The sequence below is a fragment of the Hoplias malabaricus genome, chromosome 15 (genome assembly GCF_029633855.1).
Source record: "Hoplias malabaricus isolate fHopMal1 chromosome 15, fHopMal1.hap1, whole genome shotgun sequence".
Taxonomy (NCBI): domain Eukaryota; kingdom Metazoa; phylum Chordata; class Actinopteri; order Characiformes; family Erythrinidae; genus Hoplias; species Hoplias malabaricus.
In genome coordinates, this window is record NC_089814.1 from 19,547,821 (window position 1) to 19,567,980 (window position 20,160).

Sequence of the window (20,160 nt, forward strand, 5' to 3'; positions counted from 1 at the left end):
GTAAATCCCTTGCCATTCATTTGGCCAGTCTGTAATGCCCGGGTTCAACAGTCTGGATTTGTCTGACTTGCACTTTTTTCTGCCTCGGCACAAACACCAAGGCTTAGTTTCTATTTCCCTACAGCCAGTACATGTAGAGACGCACAGAGAATTCAGGGATGCTGCACCCCAGTAAAGACTGCTGCAAAGTTGTGCCTCCTGGCAAAATTATACAGTGAACTAAAGTTTTTTTGCCCAAAAGTTTTACTGAAGAATATTGAGCTGGGGTAAACCTCAAACAAGTCTGAGCAGCATATTCTCCTCTCCAGAAAATACCTTGGTTAATATTACACTGACAGTCAATCCCTTTCAGCTCCAGAAATATTTTTCATGCTGAGAAAGATTATCTTTGACATTTATGCTCAGATGTTATCATGGCTAAATGATCCATCATTTTAGAGAGGATCCACTGCTCCACAGCTCAATGTCTGTGCTCTTAATACCTCTTTAATAAGCCAAAGCTTGGCAATAAACACAATTATAATAAGCTCCTGAAATAAACCATAAACAAAACGGTGCTAGGAAAATATGACCATGTTTAATTTTTTATTTGTTATTGTAAAATTACTACAATACTGAATATACGTTATATAATGTTAAACAAAACCTTCTTAACTTGAAAAATACTGCAATTATCACCAGATGACTTGTATAGCTCTTTATGGAAGAATTTATAATTCTTGAATGACTGGGTTGAATTTGTGGGGTGAGAATCTTCACAGACAATAAAACTTTATGACTATAAACTCTACAGATTTCGGGACCATCCGTTTTAAAATTTTAATACCTTTGGTTTCAACACACCAAATATTAAAGCAGGGTAAGGCTACTTTAGGGTTTTTTAACACAGTGGTTGTAACATTAAAACATTGTATTCATATAACACTCTTCAATCTTCCTCTGCTAATGTCAGCTGATAAAGAATGATTGTAATAAGTGGTTTGCAGTCTATGAAAGATCCCATGATTTGTATCTCTGGTTAAATATATAAAACCTTACAACTTCAAATATTATTCAAAATTAGGGCAGTTTCAATGTTAGAAACAGTACTTTCTAGACACTCATCTGAACACTAACAACGTTCAAAATAAATGACCTAACTGAAGAGAGACTGAAACTGTGACTGACTCTGTAGCACTTTGGTAAATAAGAAACCACCCCAAGCTGAAAAAGAGCCAGTACGGCACAATCTTTTCCTCCTTTGGGGTGTTCCATGCAAACAAGAAAGGATATTTTTGTGGCCACTCAGCAAAGTGAATCAGCCCCTAAAACAGTGTACATATTTGGCATACAGTGCACTGCCTAGGACAATGGAAGCCCTGTCTGAAGCATATCAATTTTGCTAGAAGCTCAAAGTGGTCCAGAATGGCCTCCTTCCCAAGATAGGATGCCTAACACAGGAAGCATTCAGCAGTGAGGCTGTGTTAGCTGCTGACCATGCTGTATGGCTGGAATGCTGCGCTAGCTCAGTGCAACCAGGCGAAATAATACACAAGTGGCTTGAACACAGAGAGACTAAATACATCACTGCAGTACTTCTTCATCTAACAGAAAGATATAGACCCCACAACAGCTGGGAATCATAACAAATGCCAAATGAAGTAGGGACAGCAGTGTGCTTAAATGCTTCACGGTTAAATGCAGAAGCAGCTGCTAGAGGTTACACAGTCTAACAGGTGTTAAACTGAGAGACTAGATAAGGCTGTGGAGAACATGTAACAGCTTAACAGAACCACATACTCTGTGTTAATGAGGTAATGCTGAAGAATGCTGATTTATGTTGTTCTTAACAACAAACCCCTCAAACCCCTTTTATAATAAACAATGTGTCAGCTTTATTTTCAGTAGTGCCTGTATTAGTTTTATGTATTTGTTAGCATGACCATGGACTTTTACTAATCTGCAGTTCTGTGCAGCAGCCACCATTTCCCCCCCCCAAGCCTTTAAGGAGACATTTCTAAAAATGTCTGATAAGATATTCCACCTGGAAAAATGGAAAAGCATAAACAAATTAAACTCTGGTTTCAAATCAGAAAAATCAGTCCTCAGTCCCCCGTATACTGTGAGGAAAATGCTCACCACTATGGGTTTGAAAGGACGTGCAGCTGTCAAAATAGAAGCAAACTGGAAAATCTAACAAGCTACTGATATTGTCAGACCACCCCAGGGCTGAGACATCAACACCACTGAATGTGTTTAGGGTTATTTGGATTGTGTGAAGCCGAAAATGCAACCAGATTATAGTGTAGCAGGCAAACATACAGTTCCTACCAGTGCAAGCTCAGCAAAGAAAGAAACTGAACTTTGAGTTATGAAAAACTATTCTTTAGATTTACTACATTTGATATGAGCTATTCATTAAGTCCTCTGTGCATTCACTTTGATATTTTCCTCACATCAAGATATAAACAATTCCATAACTTCATGGATGGTGACCTCTTACTGCTGCACAATGCTGTAATTACTGGTGCAGAGTAATCCCTAATCCTTTATCAGTGAACAAGCAACAGTTTTATACTGTAGCCAATTCCCTGGTCAGTAGTGGTGAATAAAGGACACAGTGGCTGGCTCTTTAGAGCCTTCTTAATGTTGCTGAGGTTATTGGCACTTATCTGACAGTCGAAAGACGACAATTTAGCGAGGACCGAAGACTTTTAACACAACATTAGCAGCTGCCGAAAGCACCGCAGTACCACTTCATCCTGACATGTCTGCTAGCTCATTACATTCGTATGATAACTTGCAGTGGCGAGACATATTTCTGCTCCAATAAACAGCCGCTCTGTCCACAGGGGTAACTTTTACTCAGTCGTATTTCAGAACAATGTTTAAAAAGAAGGAAGAGAAGAAACCCAATGCGAACACAGCAGCTAAAGGAGCAAAGTTCTGGTTGGACCTCAGTGGTCGTGTTACCTCATTGAAGCCCTCCTGCAGCACGTCCAGCACATTTCCTCTGGATAAGGATGCGATCATTCTTCTCTCTGCCTTCTCATGGAGGCAAGCACGGTAAAGGCTCGCCTCTCTTCACCGGCGCCGTTTGAAACGCGGATTGGTGCAAACTCAGCAAACAAAGGACCTACAGAGTAAAGCCCCGAGGCCGAGCGATGGCCATATGTGCCGCTGCAGCCACCTCTAGGCTCGCGTTAGGAAACAGGATACGAGCTGGACTGGGTTAGTGCTATTGCACTGCGCATGCTCCACACGCGGCCACTCCGCGGTCGCTATGGCTACGGCCCCGCTTTCACTAGCGGGATTAAACTCGTGCTGTATTATATCATACATAAACAGTCTGTATGAAGTACACAGACAGAATATACACTAAAGGCACATCCATGTCACTTTCTGAAATGGCTGTTTATGTCCCCACTTTGTGAAAGAGTACACTGTAATGTTTTCTATAACTTCAGATACCTGTCCGAACAGAGGAGACGGCACTAAGACCAAGCGGAAAACTGTACTGGGTCAACCCAGGCCTCTAATACTGATCAATATGACTGTGCTTTCTCTGTGCTGTATTTGGGTTGAGAAATAAATTTTCATTTCAGTTTTACCTGGGTTAAAGCGTTTCCTCTACAAGCTTTTAACTTCATTTGTTCATAATATTTACAAAAATAATATGGCTGTTAATATGACTTATAAAACTCATACTAATGGAAGAATCTCAAAATGCTTATAATTGGTCACAGAAAGTTGAGATAAAAAAAAATGTAGCACAACTTACTGAATCTAAATGCATATAGCAAACCTGTACTACAAACACTACAATTTCATATGTGTTCTTGGTTTTTCAATGGGAATACAAATCTGAGGGGCAGCTGAATAGAAAGGAACATTCTTGTCCTCAGCACTGATTACAGGAAAGTTACATCCATTTAGAAATATTAAGGATATATCATATTGGATATATCTATACCCAGATAGCAAATTCTGTACTTTAAAACTTAATAAAATGAAATGGATTATTAAAAGGCAGTTTGCACTGCATATTTTCCTCTGCAAAAACTTTAAATGCTCAAACACCACAGAAAATCATTAGGAACTGATGTTGGATGACTAATTCTAGCATTTGGATGGTGCTTAGGTACATCAAAGAACCTCTGCAGAAGCAGAAGGTGAATAAATGCAGGAAAACTAAAGTGTGCAAGGCAAAAAGCCTCCAGGAACAAGGTTAGGAAACCGTATAAAAGGTAACAAAATTGTCAGTGTGTTTGGTAAGCGTACATAACAGTAAGAATCAATAAAACTAAGCAGTTTTGTGCATGATTGCATTGTGTACAGCTCCACCAGACCACATCCTTCCTGTCAGTTTCAGAACTTCCTGATTCAGCCTTTAGACATGACTACACCGTATAATGCATTTTTGACCTAAATCAAAAGCAGTAAGAAATCAGACCTGCACTATTAAAAGCACTGGGTTTACTCATTTTTGTGGTGTGTATTTATTAAAAGCAACAATAATTCATAACCCTGTCAAAGCGCTGGCTCTCACCTAAGCTGTTCATGGCTTTAATCTACACACTGTGCCAAGATCATTTTGAGCATTTTTTGTTCTGAATGATCAGGTTTTGTCCAAACCTAGCTAAAACTCTATTGACTCCAAGTTAAATTTGCAGATATCCAGGATTTCCAGATTTCAGGGAAAGGACTTGCATCCAAATATTTAGAATAATAAAATGTTAAATGTTGGGATTACATAAAACTGGCTGAAACTCAAATGGTAATACATGGAATAAGTTCACTGTATAATTCTCTCCATAGCATGCAGGGAAATACAAGGCAAAACAGTAACATCAATTAATGTTTAGGAATTTCAGTAATTATTTACTTTGCCCCTACATTTCCAAGCTCAAATGTATTGGAAAATCTTACATAATAATAAGAATTACTTTTAATATTTGAGGGCAAGTCATTTGTGACCAATGGCAAGGAGGGTATATAAGGCACATTGAGTGAATAATAAGGCAAATTAGTACCTAAAGTTACTTTTTTTTCAGGTGTGCTACAACTGTACTATTATGAAATCTGAGAAAATATATTTACTGTCAAACTACTCTGTATAAATTTGATCCAATGTTATTGACTGCATTATGCAGACATTTTGAAAAAGAGGTGTAATTCCCCTTTAATCAAGAGCTGTCAAGGAAAAAAGGCTTGTTTAGTGAGATATGTAGCGTCTTGAAAAGACCAATCAAGAGCATTTAATGTCACTTACCGATTTCTCCACAGTTGAGGAACGAGGCATCTCACTGACCTGCAAAGTACGTATGCAAATTAGAAATGCTCTTATTTGTGCATGAGCCTTAAACACGTTTGTTTACTATTTACATTTTACATTTACTTTATTCATTTATAGGTTTTATGATATACACTCAATGACATTTAGAATAAGCTGACAAACTATTCAAATAGGTTTCCGCTACATGAACAAAAATTCTGAGACACACTTTCTAATAATTGAATTAATGCGTTTCACTCAGTCCTAGCCATGCAGGCTACCGTTACAAATGTTTGTGAAAAAATGGGTCATTCGAAAAGCTCACTGAATTTAAGCATGAACCTGTAATAGGATGCCACCTTTGCACCAAGTCAGTTCCAAATATTCCAAAACCAACTCTGAGTGGAATTACTGAAAAGTTATAGTGTTTAGGAACCACAGAAACTCAGCCACAAAGTGACAGACCATGTAAAGTTACAGTGCAGGGTCACGCTGCTCAAGCACAGAGTGCATCAAAGTTGCCAACACTCTGCTGACTCAATAACTGCAAAGTGCCAAACCTCTTCTGACACTAATTTCAGTACAACAACTTTTTGCTGGAAGCATCATTGCATGGATTTCAGAGCAGCTGCATGTAAGCCTTGCAAGCCTGATGGAAAGCATGGGATGGAATGGTAGAAAGCAAGCTGACAATGGACTCTGTAGTAATGGATATGTGTTGTGTGGAGTGAATAATCTCCCTTCTCTAAATGGCAGTCAGGTGGACAAGTCGGGGTTTGGTGAATGCCAGGGCAACGTTACCCACCTGACTGCATTTTGTTCATTTTAAGTGAAGAACCTGACCTTCACAGAGCCCTGACCTCAAACCCATCGAGTGCCTTTGGGATGAATGGTAACAGAAAGAGTTAGCCAGGCCCTCTTGTTCAACATCAGTGTCTGACTTCTCATATGCTTTTGGAGATTAACGGGTAAATTCTTATCCTAAAAACTCCTGTAGGTGAAGCCAAATGTGTAGGTGTCCCGTTACTTTTGTCTGTAGATTCTCCCTCTAGTTTCCCTTGGACCGCAATGAAGTTGAAAAAAAGACAAAAGCTAACCATTTTTACATATCCTACTGCTTAAAGGTTTTCCAGTGTAAATCGAGTTTTAAAAGTGTCATCCATTTTAACCTTTTTTTTTTTTTACATTCCATTAACTTGCGGGCTACGGCTGTCCAGCTGCAGGAGGAGAGGGTGGAGACAGAGGTGGGGAGGAACTGTGGGATTTTTAAATTTTGAAAATACATTTAAATGTCATTTTGATGAACCGAGATACGTTTTTAGGGGTTAATACAAGCCTGGATTTCAATTTTTAGAAAATCTAAATAAAGTTTCATGTTGTGCTTATGATGAGATATACCATGTCTCCTGTGTCGTCTGTTCTTTTCTCTCACGCTGTTTTAAGGGAATAGTAAGAGAATCGCCGTTAACTTCAACGTTGTGTCTCCAGTACCATTATCACTACATGAGCAACAGTTTATCAGTACAATCTTCTACGGCTGCATTCATCACTCATTTTTTGTCTTGCTTTTGAATGTTAACAGGTGCCATGTGACGCTAAAATTATAAACCGATGTTTCAACTGCGTCTAAGGCAGCACTGAGACACCAGTGAAAGTAAATCTTGCTATGGTTAAATCTATTATCAATTCTCACACCACTATCTTGTAGTTAACCTGACCAACATTAGTGATAGTTAACAGAAGCTGCTTAGCAAAGCTAGCAATTAACTACAAACACAAATAGGTTTTGTTAGTTGTTTGGAGGTTTTTTTGTTAACCAACCTTCTCTGTAGCCGTAGTTATCAACAAATTCTTACTCACGGTGTTAATTCACTGTCTGGAAAATGCTGTGAACGAGTGTTAATCGACTTTTCCCGTTCGAACAGCGACAGAATGCATTTTCCCCAAAGCGAATCTCCGAGCCTCACTCGGGCTTCAGTGCTCCCGTTACTACGGTAACCCGAAACAATACCCGGGGGTGCAGCCGACTGAATTTTCTTCGTATAAGCACCTTTATACACATTTCCACAACAGTTTATTAATAAAGATACTGCATTAAATCGCACCAAACCCTACTGCAGTGATAGTATACGGAGGCACCTAACTTACTTGAGAAAGTACGAGTTGAGCTTTGTAATTCACAACAGAGGCTTTGATTAAATCACAAACGGCTCCTTACTCCATACTTAGCCACACAATAAAGCAAATTAATGTAACTAATAATACACATTAAAAATACAGTACATGGCTAAATATAAAAAAGGTTTGATATTTTAAGGTTAACTGTACAACGCGGTCTTAATTTATTGAACGGTGATACACTGCGCTTCTTAGAGTAAGTAGCCATTAGAGATAGAGCCTGAAACGTTGGCTGAATCTCAGTTGACACCCTTACCCCCTTTGTAGTACCATTCATGATTATGACATAGTGAAACGGTGCAGCGTTTGTCTCCCTCTGCTGGTCGCTACAGCCACAGCACATTCACAAACCAGTAATTATAGTCAGTTTATTGATACAAAACTGTCAAACCAAACATTCGCACAAGAACAACGGTTTATAGTAACAAAATCTTAAAAATATATACTTTTTCCATAATTATAAACCCCAGAAGCTTTGTTGTTATTAGAATAATTTCAGCATTTAGCACAATCGGCTAACCGCTATTGTCAATTCAAGACAGCACTGTCAATTTCACATGCAAGTTATATGGTAAATGTATAACAACACATCCAAGACAACCAGCTGACTCGGTGTCAGTCGATTTGAGATTACTGTCAAGATAATGGAACAAATTCACAGGGTTTTTTGTTTGCTTGTTTTTTTAGGACAAAAACACAAAGACAAACAAATGTATAATTTAAATCAAAATTCAACATAATCATACCCAGCAGTCCCAAGTGCTTTTCAGTATACCACATATCCTTTTCAGCAAATGCATGCAGCGCTTTTACTCATGGTTTAATAGTATATGCTTATATAATCATATGGGATTATCTGAGGATACACGCCCAGTATAATGCATTACTAAAACAGTTTTTTTTTCTTGTCTACGGATTTGAATCATAGCATTCCACAGAGATATAGCTTTTCTAAGACTCTGAATACAAATCTGTCCAAATACAATATCATAGTTTTGTGATTTCGCACAGACTACAACATTTTACTTTGCATGAACAGCTGTTTTGGTATTTCACATCACAATTAGGTTTATAATTAGATTCACATTAGTTATCACGGTTAGGTCTTCAGACAGCGACACAAACTACCGAAGACTCAGAGAGGAATTGGCACAGACATATTTTGTGGGCATCTATTTCATTTAGGCGAAAGAACTAAAGGGCTTTTATTTTGCACATACTTTATTTTCATCACTAGTTAAGTTCATGATTATCGATAATGCACAAAAGTTAACCTTGCCATGTCATTTCACATTTACTCATTAAACACTAACATACTGTTAATTGAAGACTTTTTATATGCAGAAGGAAAAAAAAGTCATTTAAAGAGTCAAAACCTGTTCTATGTTAATGCACAATGTTGGTCAAAAAAATAAATTTACACAATACTCTACCTATTCCTGACGTTGTCGATCAGCAAAGACATTTTGACTTCCCTCATGTTCTTGCGTACCACAGATGTATATAGACTCTAATTTACAGTAGTTGAAGGAGAAAGGATTTTGCCGTCAGATACGTTTTCCTCGGCTTACTGATTATATCTAGGATAAGCAGAAAACTACAAGAATTAAAATGTTTGCAGAAAAATCCCTTTAAAACAGGCCAGAGTAACTAAGTGAATTGAAGAAATTAAGTAATCAAAATGTGTACTTAGCCAAATAAAATGCTGTACTGTAATATGTTCAGTAAAGCTCCATTCAGTATTGCCACATGTGAAGGATATGTCTCTAAATCCAACAGCGGAAGAAGATATGCCATTAGGAACATTAACTACATTCGTTTCTGGCAGACCGTGGCTTGCAGATAAACGTCATCTGGCCCAAAAGTAGAGCATTCCAAACCCATAGCATCCATAAAATACATTCACAATCTGGAAACAAACAAACAAAACAAATCCTAATATAATGAGGTTGCATTGTCTGTGGTCATGAGCCATCTATGAACGAAAAATGAAAAAGATATCTGTAGTTCACCTAAAACACATTATTTACAGTTGTATCTATAAACATGTTTGACTCTAGGAGAGACCTAGAACACACTGCATTGGTTTGATGTGTCCAAGTTGCCTACCAAGTTAAAAAGCACTCCACTCTAGAGCACTAAATGGATATGTGGGCAGTAATAAGAGCACCTTGTAGCTAACACAGACAAGGCTAGTGTTACAGCTGAGCAGTTTGAGGGAAGACCATGGAACGATCCAGAAACCATCAGCAGTGCATAAGGAGCATCGTGAAAGCGATAAAGACACCAACTCACTCACTCATGCCAGACTCTTATGAGTTTGGCTATCCTACTTTTTCCATTTTGTGTCCACATCTAAGCACCACGCAGCTCTTTCTGTGGATGTAGAGGAGGAAAAGATGGCGCAGAAGAGATAAGGCTAATGTGATTTGATTTGGGAATGCACAGAAGCCTAAAATAGCACCTGTTCACAGAAATGCACATAAACACTACAGACTAGCTTTTCATCTATTGCAAAATTCCTTTGTGTAGCTGTAGTCATGCCATTGCTTAGTGACTGGTAAACCACAGTGTATCATACATAGTATTACAGAAATTATACATATGCACATGGAACCAATACCCTTACCCTGTACTCAACGTGTTATTGTCCAACAACAACAAGCCACCACACAGCTTACAGCCATGAGAAAAAAACAAACACTCAACCTATTGACTCATACACATCCTCGGTCTCGAAAGCGGATTAGAACATTTCTGGAATAAACAAGCCAACAAAATCAACTACAACATCAGTAAAATCTATTTGAAGGAACAAAAAAAAAAAGTGTGCAATCAAAACAAACAGAGCCGTCATAACACACTGGGACTTCTCAGGGGACGACAGGTGGAGCATTGTGTGCGGTCTTCTTGGCTCTTCATCAGGATCTGAAGACGTGGACTGCCCGCACCACATACTGTCTGCAGATGGGACATTCATTCATGCGCTTGCCACACTTGCTGCAAGTGACCATGTGACCACACTCCAGCAGCACACAGTCAATGGGTGAGTCCATGCAGATCTTACAGAGGTTTTCCTCCTGACCACTGGGCTCTGCTGGCTCTGCTACACCTACAGGGAGACAGGAAGACACATTTTCACTATATAACTTAGAAAGATACTAAATAACACTAATCTAAATTTTGAATGGCAGTAATTAAAAAAGGGTTTAAAATCTGTATATACACTTTTATACCTTTTCTATATTTCTGTCCATCATAAAATTGTGGCATTATTTAGGCTACAGGCATTTTCAGTCTTTTAGGACCACTGCCATTTACAAATTATGTAAGAAAATGAAAAATGAAGTGAAAATGTACATGTAAATGTTTGCTCTGTGAGTGCGTATTCAATAGTATACAATATATATATTAGGTGTATAAATAAAATTTAAAGCGTATTCATGTAACATATAATTGTAATTGAACATCCAGGCATTCTCCTGCTCTTCTGTAATTTTAAGTTGCATAGTATTAAAAATGACAATTGCCATCTGTGAACTAAATCTATTATATATTATGTTCGTAATCCCAAATATCAAATCACCATCTTTATTTCTTCTAAACCAAAATTCACTAGTACTTTTGGATACAGTGTTATACCCAAAAACAACAAAATGGTGCGTATAAGATATGCAGTGATGATTATATTGCTCTTGCTTATCATTCATTCATTCATTATCTGTAAGCGCTTATCCAGTTCAGGGTCGCGGTGGGTCCAGAGCCTACCTGGAATCATTGGGTGCAAGGCGGGAATACACCCTGGAGTGGGCGCTCTTCCTTACCATTTTCAAACTATTTAATAATTAGTTTATTTTGATTTAACACATATGACAATTGTCCTTTTAAATATTATGCCACAGTTACCATAAAATAACAAAAGAGCAGGAAAATGTTTGAATTTTTAATTACAGTTATATGTTACAAAACTTGTTTGTACAAGTTCATATTCAGTTGTCTGCATATATTCAGTGTTTCGGCAGTGTGGAAATGTTTATAAAAGATGTGACATACAATACATACCTGTACCTGTTTCCTTTTTAGCATTTGAAACTTGGGGAAAGATCAGTAAAATATTAGTCTAATTGTCTACTAAGCAGTCAGGGCAGTAAAATGAAATGACTCAAGTAACACTGTAGGCCATGCTAAATGAATAAGAAACAAGGTGTGATGAATCATGAGGTATGACGCAGATACTACAGATGTGTCTCACCCAGGTTGTGGAGGTCTTTCTGGTCATTAAAGAGTCGTGTGACCCTCTCCATCAGCTCCCACTTCTCACAGCAGCCCTTATAGTTCACAAAATTTCGGGCCAGGATTTCCTTCAATTGCCGCACACTGAGGCCCTCGATGTCCTGCACGCTGCTCAGATCTGACAGAGAGGCCCTGCGGCTGTGCACCAGCGTCTCTTCACTGTCTGTGGACTGTGTCACACACACACACGGCTTGTCACATCATAAACATTATAACACGTCTATACCAAAGATATGAATAATGAAACCACTACTTCTATTTAAATAGAAACTTTCACCACACAAGTTGAGGAATGTTTAATAATTGTCTCTGTGAGGGCGTGATTAAACAAGAGGGACCACATTTTGAGAAGATGATTCTAGTGATTCCAGATGATTTCTCATAGTTAAAGCCAACATTCACAGGCAATAAAATTTGGGTCTTGTTCTCTGAGAGCATGTGTGCTCTGCCTGAGACTGTGAATGAAGAAAGTTCACCATTATATATTCCAGTCATTTTGCCAGATTTGTTTTGTTTTGGCTTAGAGTCCAGAGCCACACAGTGGAACTAGACGAGGTCATTTACAGCATTTTATATTTTTCTTGATGAAGTGTTGGGTAGAAGACAAATAAACCGGAAGGGTCTTTGCATTGTTTCACTGGGGAAAGAGGAAAATATAAAATGGTAAATGACTTGTTATCCAATTTTTGATTGGGAAAATAAACAGGGAAATATAAGTAAATAAAAAGAGGCAAATGCTGTGTATGTGATCAACGTGTCTTCAGGAGCGTGGGCTAATTATCTCAGCTCTTCTCATTTTTCAAAAGCTCGGCAACATGGCTCAGAACTTGTTATCATGTACACACATATTTCAGAACCTGCTGTAATCAGGGGAAAATGGCTCTATTTGTTTATCTCTAGATCTGCAATGAATTCATCCCCAAACCGAGCAACCCCAGAACACTAACTACTGACGCTGTATCCTTGGTCCCATCAAAACTGGTGTAAATACCACCCCATGTCTTATTTCCAGCTTTGAGAATGTGTCTAACACTGAAAAACTCTACATGTGTGAAAGGACAAATCCAGAAAATATCCAGACCTAATGCTTGAGTTCATTTGTGACTTAAGTCATGTTTTTTTATTTAACTGTGTACTTAAGACGTTTGTCTATATTTTATTTATATATTGTATATAGAGTGCAAAACCCTACCTCATCTTCATCATCATCCTCTTCCTCTTCATCCTCCTCTTCACCCTCCTCCTCCTCCTCCTCCTCTTCTGTGAGCTCCTCAGACTCCTCGGCAGATTGAGAGGGAGGTGTTGGGGGCTGTGGAGGGTCCAGTGCTGCTGGGTGGGGGTCAGAGTTGCTGCTGCTGCTACTGCTGCCGGGGGGATGCTGACCCAGCACCAGCTCCACCAGTTCCTCCTTCTCACGGCACGTTTGCGTAGGGATCTCGTGCAGGTGCAGATAGTCGCGCAGCTCCTTCACCTTCAGTCGCATCAGCTCGCTTCGTTCAAACTGTATGCCGTGAAAGCGCTGGCAAGTGCTGCACAGCTGGAGCTCCGGCCACACCCAGCAGTGCCCACAGAAATGCTTCCTGCAGTCCACACAAACATTCTAAAGAGGGAAAGAGTTTCAGTGGTCTTGCAAATTTGATGAGGTTTGTGCCAGTAATATGAGGTATGGTACAGTCAGATAAAAAGCAATCAAATTAGAAAAAACTCTGCTCGACATCACACGACAGTGTACAGTGTCACTGCTGTAAAACTTATACTGCCTACCACACCGCATGAGATGCAGCAATGGAAACCTTGACCAAATTCTATGACAGACTGTAACCTCACATGTGCTTATGGTCACGCTGATCAATAATGTTTCTTGGAAATAAAGCCCTCAATGCTAAAAAAATAACTTTTGCAGCTGACTAGTTTCTTTTAGTTGTGTGTTGAAGCAGAGTCACGCTGTGGGATTTTGGATCAACATTTCAGACACTGTGAGAAATTTATCAATAGCTGTCTTGTGTCAAAATGGTACCAAATCTGCCACTAAAGAGCATGCTACAATACACAAAGACCTTTGATCTGAACTCAAAACATAAACACTTTCATAATTTGCAAATTCTGCCTCTGACAGCAATATTGTAACAATCATTACAATGGAAACGTACCTTTAACTATAAAGAACTTTACACTTAGAACACATTTAGAAATAGAACAATTCTTTGAGCATGGGAAACATGACCTGTGCTTTCTTTTAACATCTATCTATTAACTGTCTATTATCCATTAACATCTGGCTTATACACTGCATGTCCAAAAGTTTGTAGACTGTTTTACTTTTACTGTAGTATAGATTTATAATATCTGTTAAAGCAAAGTTATAAAGATTTGACAGTGGATCTTTCCAACTCGTCAAAATAGAGCTCTACCACTCCAGAGAAGCTTTACATCCCAAGGCTTTGGGGATTTATACTGCTCAGGCTGATGAATAGATCCATGTGTGGCTGCTTCCAAATGTCCCAGGTGAATTAACAATGTTTACTCTGTAGATAATAAAAGCCGTTTGTGAAATTGTGCTAGCAACTTAACCAGATTTACTAATTAGGACAATTAGGACTGTCTGGATATATTTTTTAAGTGCTGACCATTGTCACACAAACGCCAACACTGCCCTTTCTATGCCAAATTTTCAGCAAGAGAGCTATAATCTTGGTCAATATCTAGAACTTCTCTAAGGATACCTGCAATGCAGTGGCTCCCTCTGCTTATCCACATTCAAAATAAATGCCACAATGAATGATCAATTAAAGACACCGTATGCACAGAGCTTACCCTCCTGGCTGTGTCACACTGGCCTCCGCAGGCCTTGCACAAGTGTTCGGGTGATGATGGAGATGGGCTGAAGCCCGAGTTTGTGTAGGCCTGCCGCCATGAGCTGCTGTTTTCTTCCACGGTGGCGGTCGTGTCCACACAGGGCCAGCTACAACAGGGGGCTCTCACACCTCTTCCTGTTCATATATATATAAAAACACATCATATGTAGACTGCTGCATTCTAATTCAAATAGCTATCATAATGTGCCATTTGGCCATAATAATCTGGGTGGAGTTTCCATGTTCTCTTTATTTGGTGCTCTATCCTGGGTTAAACCTTAGTGACCAATGCAGTCCTCCAGGTGGACGGTTGTTCCTGGTTGAGAGTACGCTGTGCGCATTAGGCTGCCGCTTCTTGCCCATATGTGTGTGTGGACTGAGTGTTGAATGGAACGGCTTTCTGAGCAGTGTTGATTGTAAAGCGTCCTTGGGTATCTAGAAAGGTGCTATATAAGCATTGCGTAACGATAAACAAATAAAATAAATACATAACACTGAAAGTAACAGGTCACAGTAACAGTTATTTAGCACAGAATTAGCAACATGGAATCTAAGAAAACAGGCAAAGATGTACTAACCCATCTCAGGAAGTATATGTTAAAAGGGTTTATTTTGTTTTGTGGAACTGAAGTAATAAGGCTGGATTTGGGCTGGTTAGCAGAGAACTAGATAGTACAAAAAATAATTATTTAAATAAAATCTATGCTAATTAAAACATATTAGATATTATTACGACTACCTTTATTTTGTTAATTAATAATGTTATCAGCCAGTACTGCAAAAAGAAATTGAATTGTGCAAATTCTCATCTAATTAAAAACCTGTGAAATCTTATAGAAATTTTCGGACATATAACAGTTCGAGTGAATTTTGAGGGACACATTTTTATATCCTTGATTAATTGACGCCTAAACCAAAAGTAATATTTCTTACTATAATAATTTATGGTAAAATGTATAGCATGTTGAAATGAGTAATGGAACCATGCACAAAGGTGGGGTGTGAAGGCAATTCCCTGTGTTTTTTTTTCCTATAAACTCTCCTCTGTTCATCAAAAAAGCTATTTTAGAATTTTTTTTCCAAGAAAATGTATGTAATTAAGTTTAACATCTTTAAATTGGATTAGGTGTAACTCTACACCTTCACCTTCATTCAGAATGGATCTAGGCTAGGCCTGTCTCCAACCACCCTGTCACTGCTCGCCTGCAGCTTGTAAGCCCAGCAAATTGATGCCATTGGTTCCTTAGGTTTATGATGTAAGAAATCCTGGCTGTCTTAATCTTTCCATTTGAGACCATCTTTAGGACACTGCAGTTGAAAAAGCTCACCCATGGTACGTCTTCTATTAAAAAAAAAATAATAACAAAATCATGGACAAGTTAAAATTTGATTTTCACAAGAAGGGGTTTATAAAATATAATTTAACCTCTACTGTAAATACATATTTGAAAATGTAGCTAGCATCAAAAATAACATCCAGATTTGATAGGGTTTGTAAACCTTTAAAAGGCTTTTGAGAACTTGGTCCGTTACTATGGCATTAATTGTTATAACAAGCCATATCATCCATATTCTTGTATTATTCTAAACGAAAGAGCGGAATAGTCAAAACATGAGAAAACAGCACTGTGATTACAAGGTTTGTGAAAGAGTTTCTGGTTTATAATAAGGCACATCTGGATGGTGTATTTTCAGCTGTGCTAGCAAACCACCACCATTAGAAATAACGATGGGATTATGCTAACTGACAGTCCATAAATACAGCTACAAATAATTAACGGTACACGGAGAACACGAGCATAGACTGGCTGTGGTTCGTGTAAGAGGCGTTAGCGGAGTCTGTGTGTGACCGTTGAGGCCGCTGCCGTTATCCGTTAACGGTTAACGCTCGTGCGGCAGTGCCGCCGGGGAGCGTGCTCTGTACTGTAACTAAATTACTCTGATAGTGTAAGAGGGGCTCACCCAGACGAGCGGAATAGGTTCCCCTCGAAGACGGCCATGCTGTGTCTGAGAGAAGATGCTGGTGTAAACCTCAGACAGAGAAGCTGAGAGAGTAGAGGCGCTCTCCCTCAGTCCCGCGACACCGGACGGGTTTTCTCGCTTTCTCCGTCTTTCTTCTGCATCTGTGCAATTGGATGCTCGGTCTCGGAACCCCAGCACAGCGCCACCTGCTGGAGCCATGTCTTACAGCAATTCACTTCAGTTCAATGTATGATTTTTGTATAGGTTTTTTAAAAATTATTTATTTATTTACAATTGGCGATGTCACAAAGTAGTTTTACAGAAATCCTGGTCCTTGCCCCAAGAGAGGAACTCCAAGGCCACAATGACAAAAATAAAAACTCCCTCAGACTCAAACGTAGAACCCATGTAAAAGTGGAAGTCTAGACTGACTCAAGACTCAAAATGAGAGCAAGACTCAAAAGAAGAACCCAAGACTAAAGAAGGGAAGACTCAGAATGAGAAGCCAATCTCAAAAGTAAATCTAGTTTAAAAAAAATTAAAAATAAATAAAAATAATAATAAAAAAGTAAAAATAAACCTATGATTTAAATGAAAAAAAAAAAATTAGTGTTAAACTTGTCTATCACAGTCTATCACAGGACACCACACACTATCACTTGTGGACACCAATCTACCTAACGTGTGTTATGGGATTGTGGGAGGAAACAGGAGCACCAGGTGGAAACATGGGCAGAATACACCAATATGGTTTATAATATAAACAACATGGTGGCATAATGTCTCAAATCTAGTTGGGCTCAGAGTAAATTGGCCAAAGTTTAAAAAACATAAACTTAAACATTACCAGCCATATCAAAAAAACATTACCAAAAAAAAAAAAAGCTGAGTTAATAATAATCAGCCAAAACATTTAAAACTCCTTGTCCATTTTATCATCTCCACTTACCGTACAGGTCCACTATTTAGTTCTGCTATTATAGACCAGTCCAGCTGTTATTTTGCATATACTGTTTCACCCTTTCCACCCTTTCCTGGTCCCCACAGCATGGGTATAACTTAACTGACAATTCTTACCACTGCAGTAACACTGATATGGTGGTTTTGTTGCACTGAGAAGAGTGCACTAGAGACAACCATGCTGCTGCTGCTGTGTGCTGCTTCTGGCTTCATTGAAACAGAATAGACAAATTAATGTGTATCAATTTCTGCAAATCTTATCAAGGTCTTATTCAATATTTTTCCTAAACATGCACCAACGTCATGCAGTTTCTTAAGCAGCTGTTCACATGCCTCAATAATTCCTGAGACAAATTAAGACCAACAATACTTGTCCACAATCTCAGCAAAGATAAAATACACTAGATTTAAAGCAGATTATAATGCTCTTATATGTATGTGTGTGCATATATATATATATATATATATATATGCATTTTATATATATATTTAAAATGCCAGCAGAGGGGGCTGTCTACCACTAAAGTGTTGTGTAGTATATGGTCTCTGGTGCTAGTGCCTTTGGGTGTATTTACATATAGTTCCTACATACCATAAACATGCAGCCTCTCCCAAAGTTAGCAGCTGATGTTTGAAGATGACTGGCTGTGTGGAATGTGTAGATGTGTGGAATTTTTACTTGCCAAACAGACCTATTTTCACAGGTCATGGTTCACGGAGAAAACAACTCTTTCAACATTTTGCCCCTAACCCAAATGTGGTTGATAAGCCAAGACATGTTTGGTGTTCAAACTCTTTTTTTTTTTTTTTGCTACTAAGATGGCAGGGTAAAGTCAGCACATGCTTCCTCTGAATGACTTCTTTTTTGAGATTGGTCCTAAAGTGACACCATTGGACTGTTCTCTAGCCTTGGGTGAAAATACTAACTGCCTTAGCTAGCACTGTGCTTAGTGATAGGGATAAGTAGTTTATTTGTAGACTCCTAGTTTCTGATGACTATCACTGGAGAACAAATAGTAGATTTCCATATGATAGGTTCATCATTTATAAAAAAATATTCTAATATAATTTTGCATTGGTTCTTTGAATATAATATACAAGTAGTCACTAATAAACATGAGATTCTATTTACATTAGTGATGTAATTTCAGGTCGAAAGTTATGCTGCATTCCATTTTCCTCGTAAGTTGAATGTCGGAACAGGGAATGAGTCATTGTTCCAGTTAAAATTTTTAAAACCCTATGCCAGGTTATCATTGTTAGCAATAACAACAGATAACAGCAAATTTTGCAATACTTTATGCATTCAAACACCACGGTAACATGTCCACATACAACAAAGACAGTACTCTGTGTACAACTGATTTAATGACACACAAATAGATAAAAGCTCTAATAAACTGTATAATACTACTGAGGTTACATACACATTTGATGCGTGGGCAGTTATCTTGGAAATTGAATTCTGGGTGGGTGAGCCTCTCCCAGGCTTTACAAGTATAGGAAATCTGACTTGTGGGGGCTTTCCAGTTGAAACTTCCTATAGAAATCACAACAGCCATTTTCAAATTGACTGGAGCTTTAAGGAACAAATTTTGGAAACGAAACATATCTTTAATGATCAATAGCTAGTGGCACTAATGTGCAACAGTTAGTGTCCCTGCTGTAGCTCTAGCACCTTGAGATCCTGGGTTTGATCTTTGCTTTGGGTCACTGTCTGTGAGGAGTTGGGTGTGTTCTCTGTTGGTTTCCTCAGAGTGCTCCGTTATCCTCCCACAATGCAAAAACACACTGTGGTAGGTTGATTTACTGTGCCAAATGGGTACAGAAGATTAATGCATGATTAACTAAGCTGGTGTGAAAAGAATGTGCAGAGTGTTACCATCCATTGCACATGCTAATGCTTTGCTAGGTAGCTATCTGTGCAACGACATGAATTAGATAAGGTTTCTCTCTTAAAGTTTTGCCATGGTCCCCTTGGCTCACTCACTCAGCTGCTTTTTGTCAACTCCAGTTTTGAAAACTACTCTATAAATACAACTGAATAGAACTGATTTGAATAGATAGGCCTACAGCTAACAATTTAGCAGCTGCTATTGGTAGTTGGTGGTTCTTTAATACTGGTGCTCCGGGGATGTACAAGCAGCTGGCAACAGACCTGGAGAACCGCTTTAAGATATTGGTGTTGAAGCAAAAAAAGACCCACAGGCTCAACCACATAAGGCAGCTGCCAGGATTCAATTAGTGAGTCATGTCCTCCTGGCCATGGCTTTTGTTTCCAAACGTTGTCTTCTCTGTCATCTTCATTACAAGAGGGTTAAAGTAATGCTTCGTAATGTGTAAACAGATCATTCCCCAGCACATAAATTTGTCCCCAATCTCTCTCTCCTGCCTCACTCTTCTCTTGTTGTGGTTGTCAGGTCTGACCGAAAGGCATATCCACACCCGGCTCCATTAGAATGATCCCGCTCTGATGTGACTCAGGAGCTCCTGCATGAGACAAACTTCAAATTCTCATGACTGATGAAGTCCTGACCACATTCCTGTGTGCAAACAAGGGACTGCTGCAACACTTGTTCTAACACTTGTGTGATACTAAAAAAGGTCAACACTATTGCCCCTTTCACACACGCACAGTAATCCAGAACCTTTCCGGTG

At 38.8% G+C, this 20,160-nt stretch overlaps 2 protein-coding genes across 8 annotated transcripts in view; both read right to left on the reverse strand.

Moving 5' to 3' along the window:
* The window catches only part of dixdc1b (DIX domain containing 1b), a 31,227-nt gene extending 22,228 nt beyond the window's left edge, over positions 1-8,999 (reverse strand). Inside the window, exons 1-2 of one of the 7 annotated variants that reach the window (XM_066645409.1) lie at positions 8,866-8,999; positions 5,252-5,290 (exon numbers count right to left, since the gene is read on the reverse strand). In XM_066645409.1, coding sequence (XP_066501506.1) covers positions 5,252-5,281 — 30 coding nt within the window. In that variant the 5' untranslated portion in view covers positions 5,282-5,290; positions 8,866-8,999. Of the gene's footprint in view, positions 1-2,952; positions 3,181-5,251; positions 5,291-6,652; positions 6,672-7,075; positions 7,266-7,402; positions 7,634-8,178; positions 8,267-8,865 lie in introns of those variants that run through there. The other 6 variants (XM_066645406.1, XM_066645411.1, XM_066645410.1 and 3 more) reach the window with 6 other exon arrangements.
* Positions 9,000-9,249: 250 nt separating this feature from the next.
* zgc:171740 (uncharacterized protein LOC795694 homolog) lies at positions 9,250-17,027 on the reverse strand. The gene is made up of 7 exons (XM_066645413.1): positions 16,543-17,027; positions 15,909-15,922; positions 14,540-14,715; positions 12,918-13,325; positions 11,685-11,895; positions 10,297-10,544; positions 9,250-9,341 (listed from the first exon to the last, which is right to left on the reverse strand). Exons 1-6 carry the CDS (start codon positions 16,578-16,580, stop codon positions 10,354-10,356), a joined length of 1,038 nt encoding a protein of 345 aa, XP_066501510.1. The 5' UTR covers positions 16,581-17,027; the 3' UTR covers positions 9,250-9,341; positions 10,297-10,353.
* Positions 17,028-20,160: the final 3,133 nt, after the last annotated feature.

Bases quoted from the DNA above. Each gene is read 5' to 3' on its own strand.
- zgc:171740 (XM_066645413.1), bottom strand. From the start codon at position 16,580: ATGGCCGTCTTCGAGGGGAACCTATTCCGCTCGTCTGG. The intron at 11,896-12,917 runs GTAGGGTTTTGC...TGTGTGACACAG, and splicing joins AGGATGATGATGAAGATGAG to TCCACAGACAGTGAAGAGAC. The intron at 10,545-11,684 runs GTGAGACACATC...GTCTCCCTGTAG, and splicing joins GAAAGACCTCCACAACCTGG to GTGTAGCAGAGCCAGCAGAG.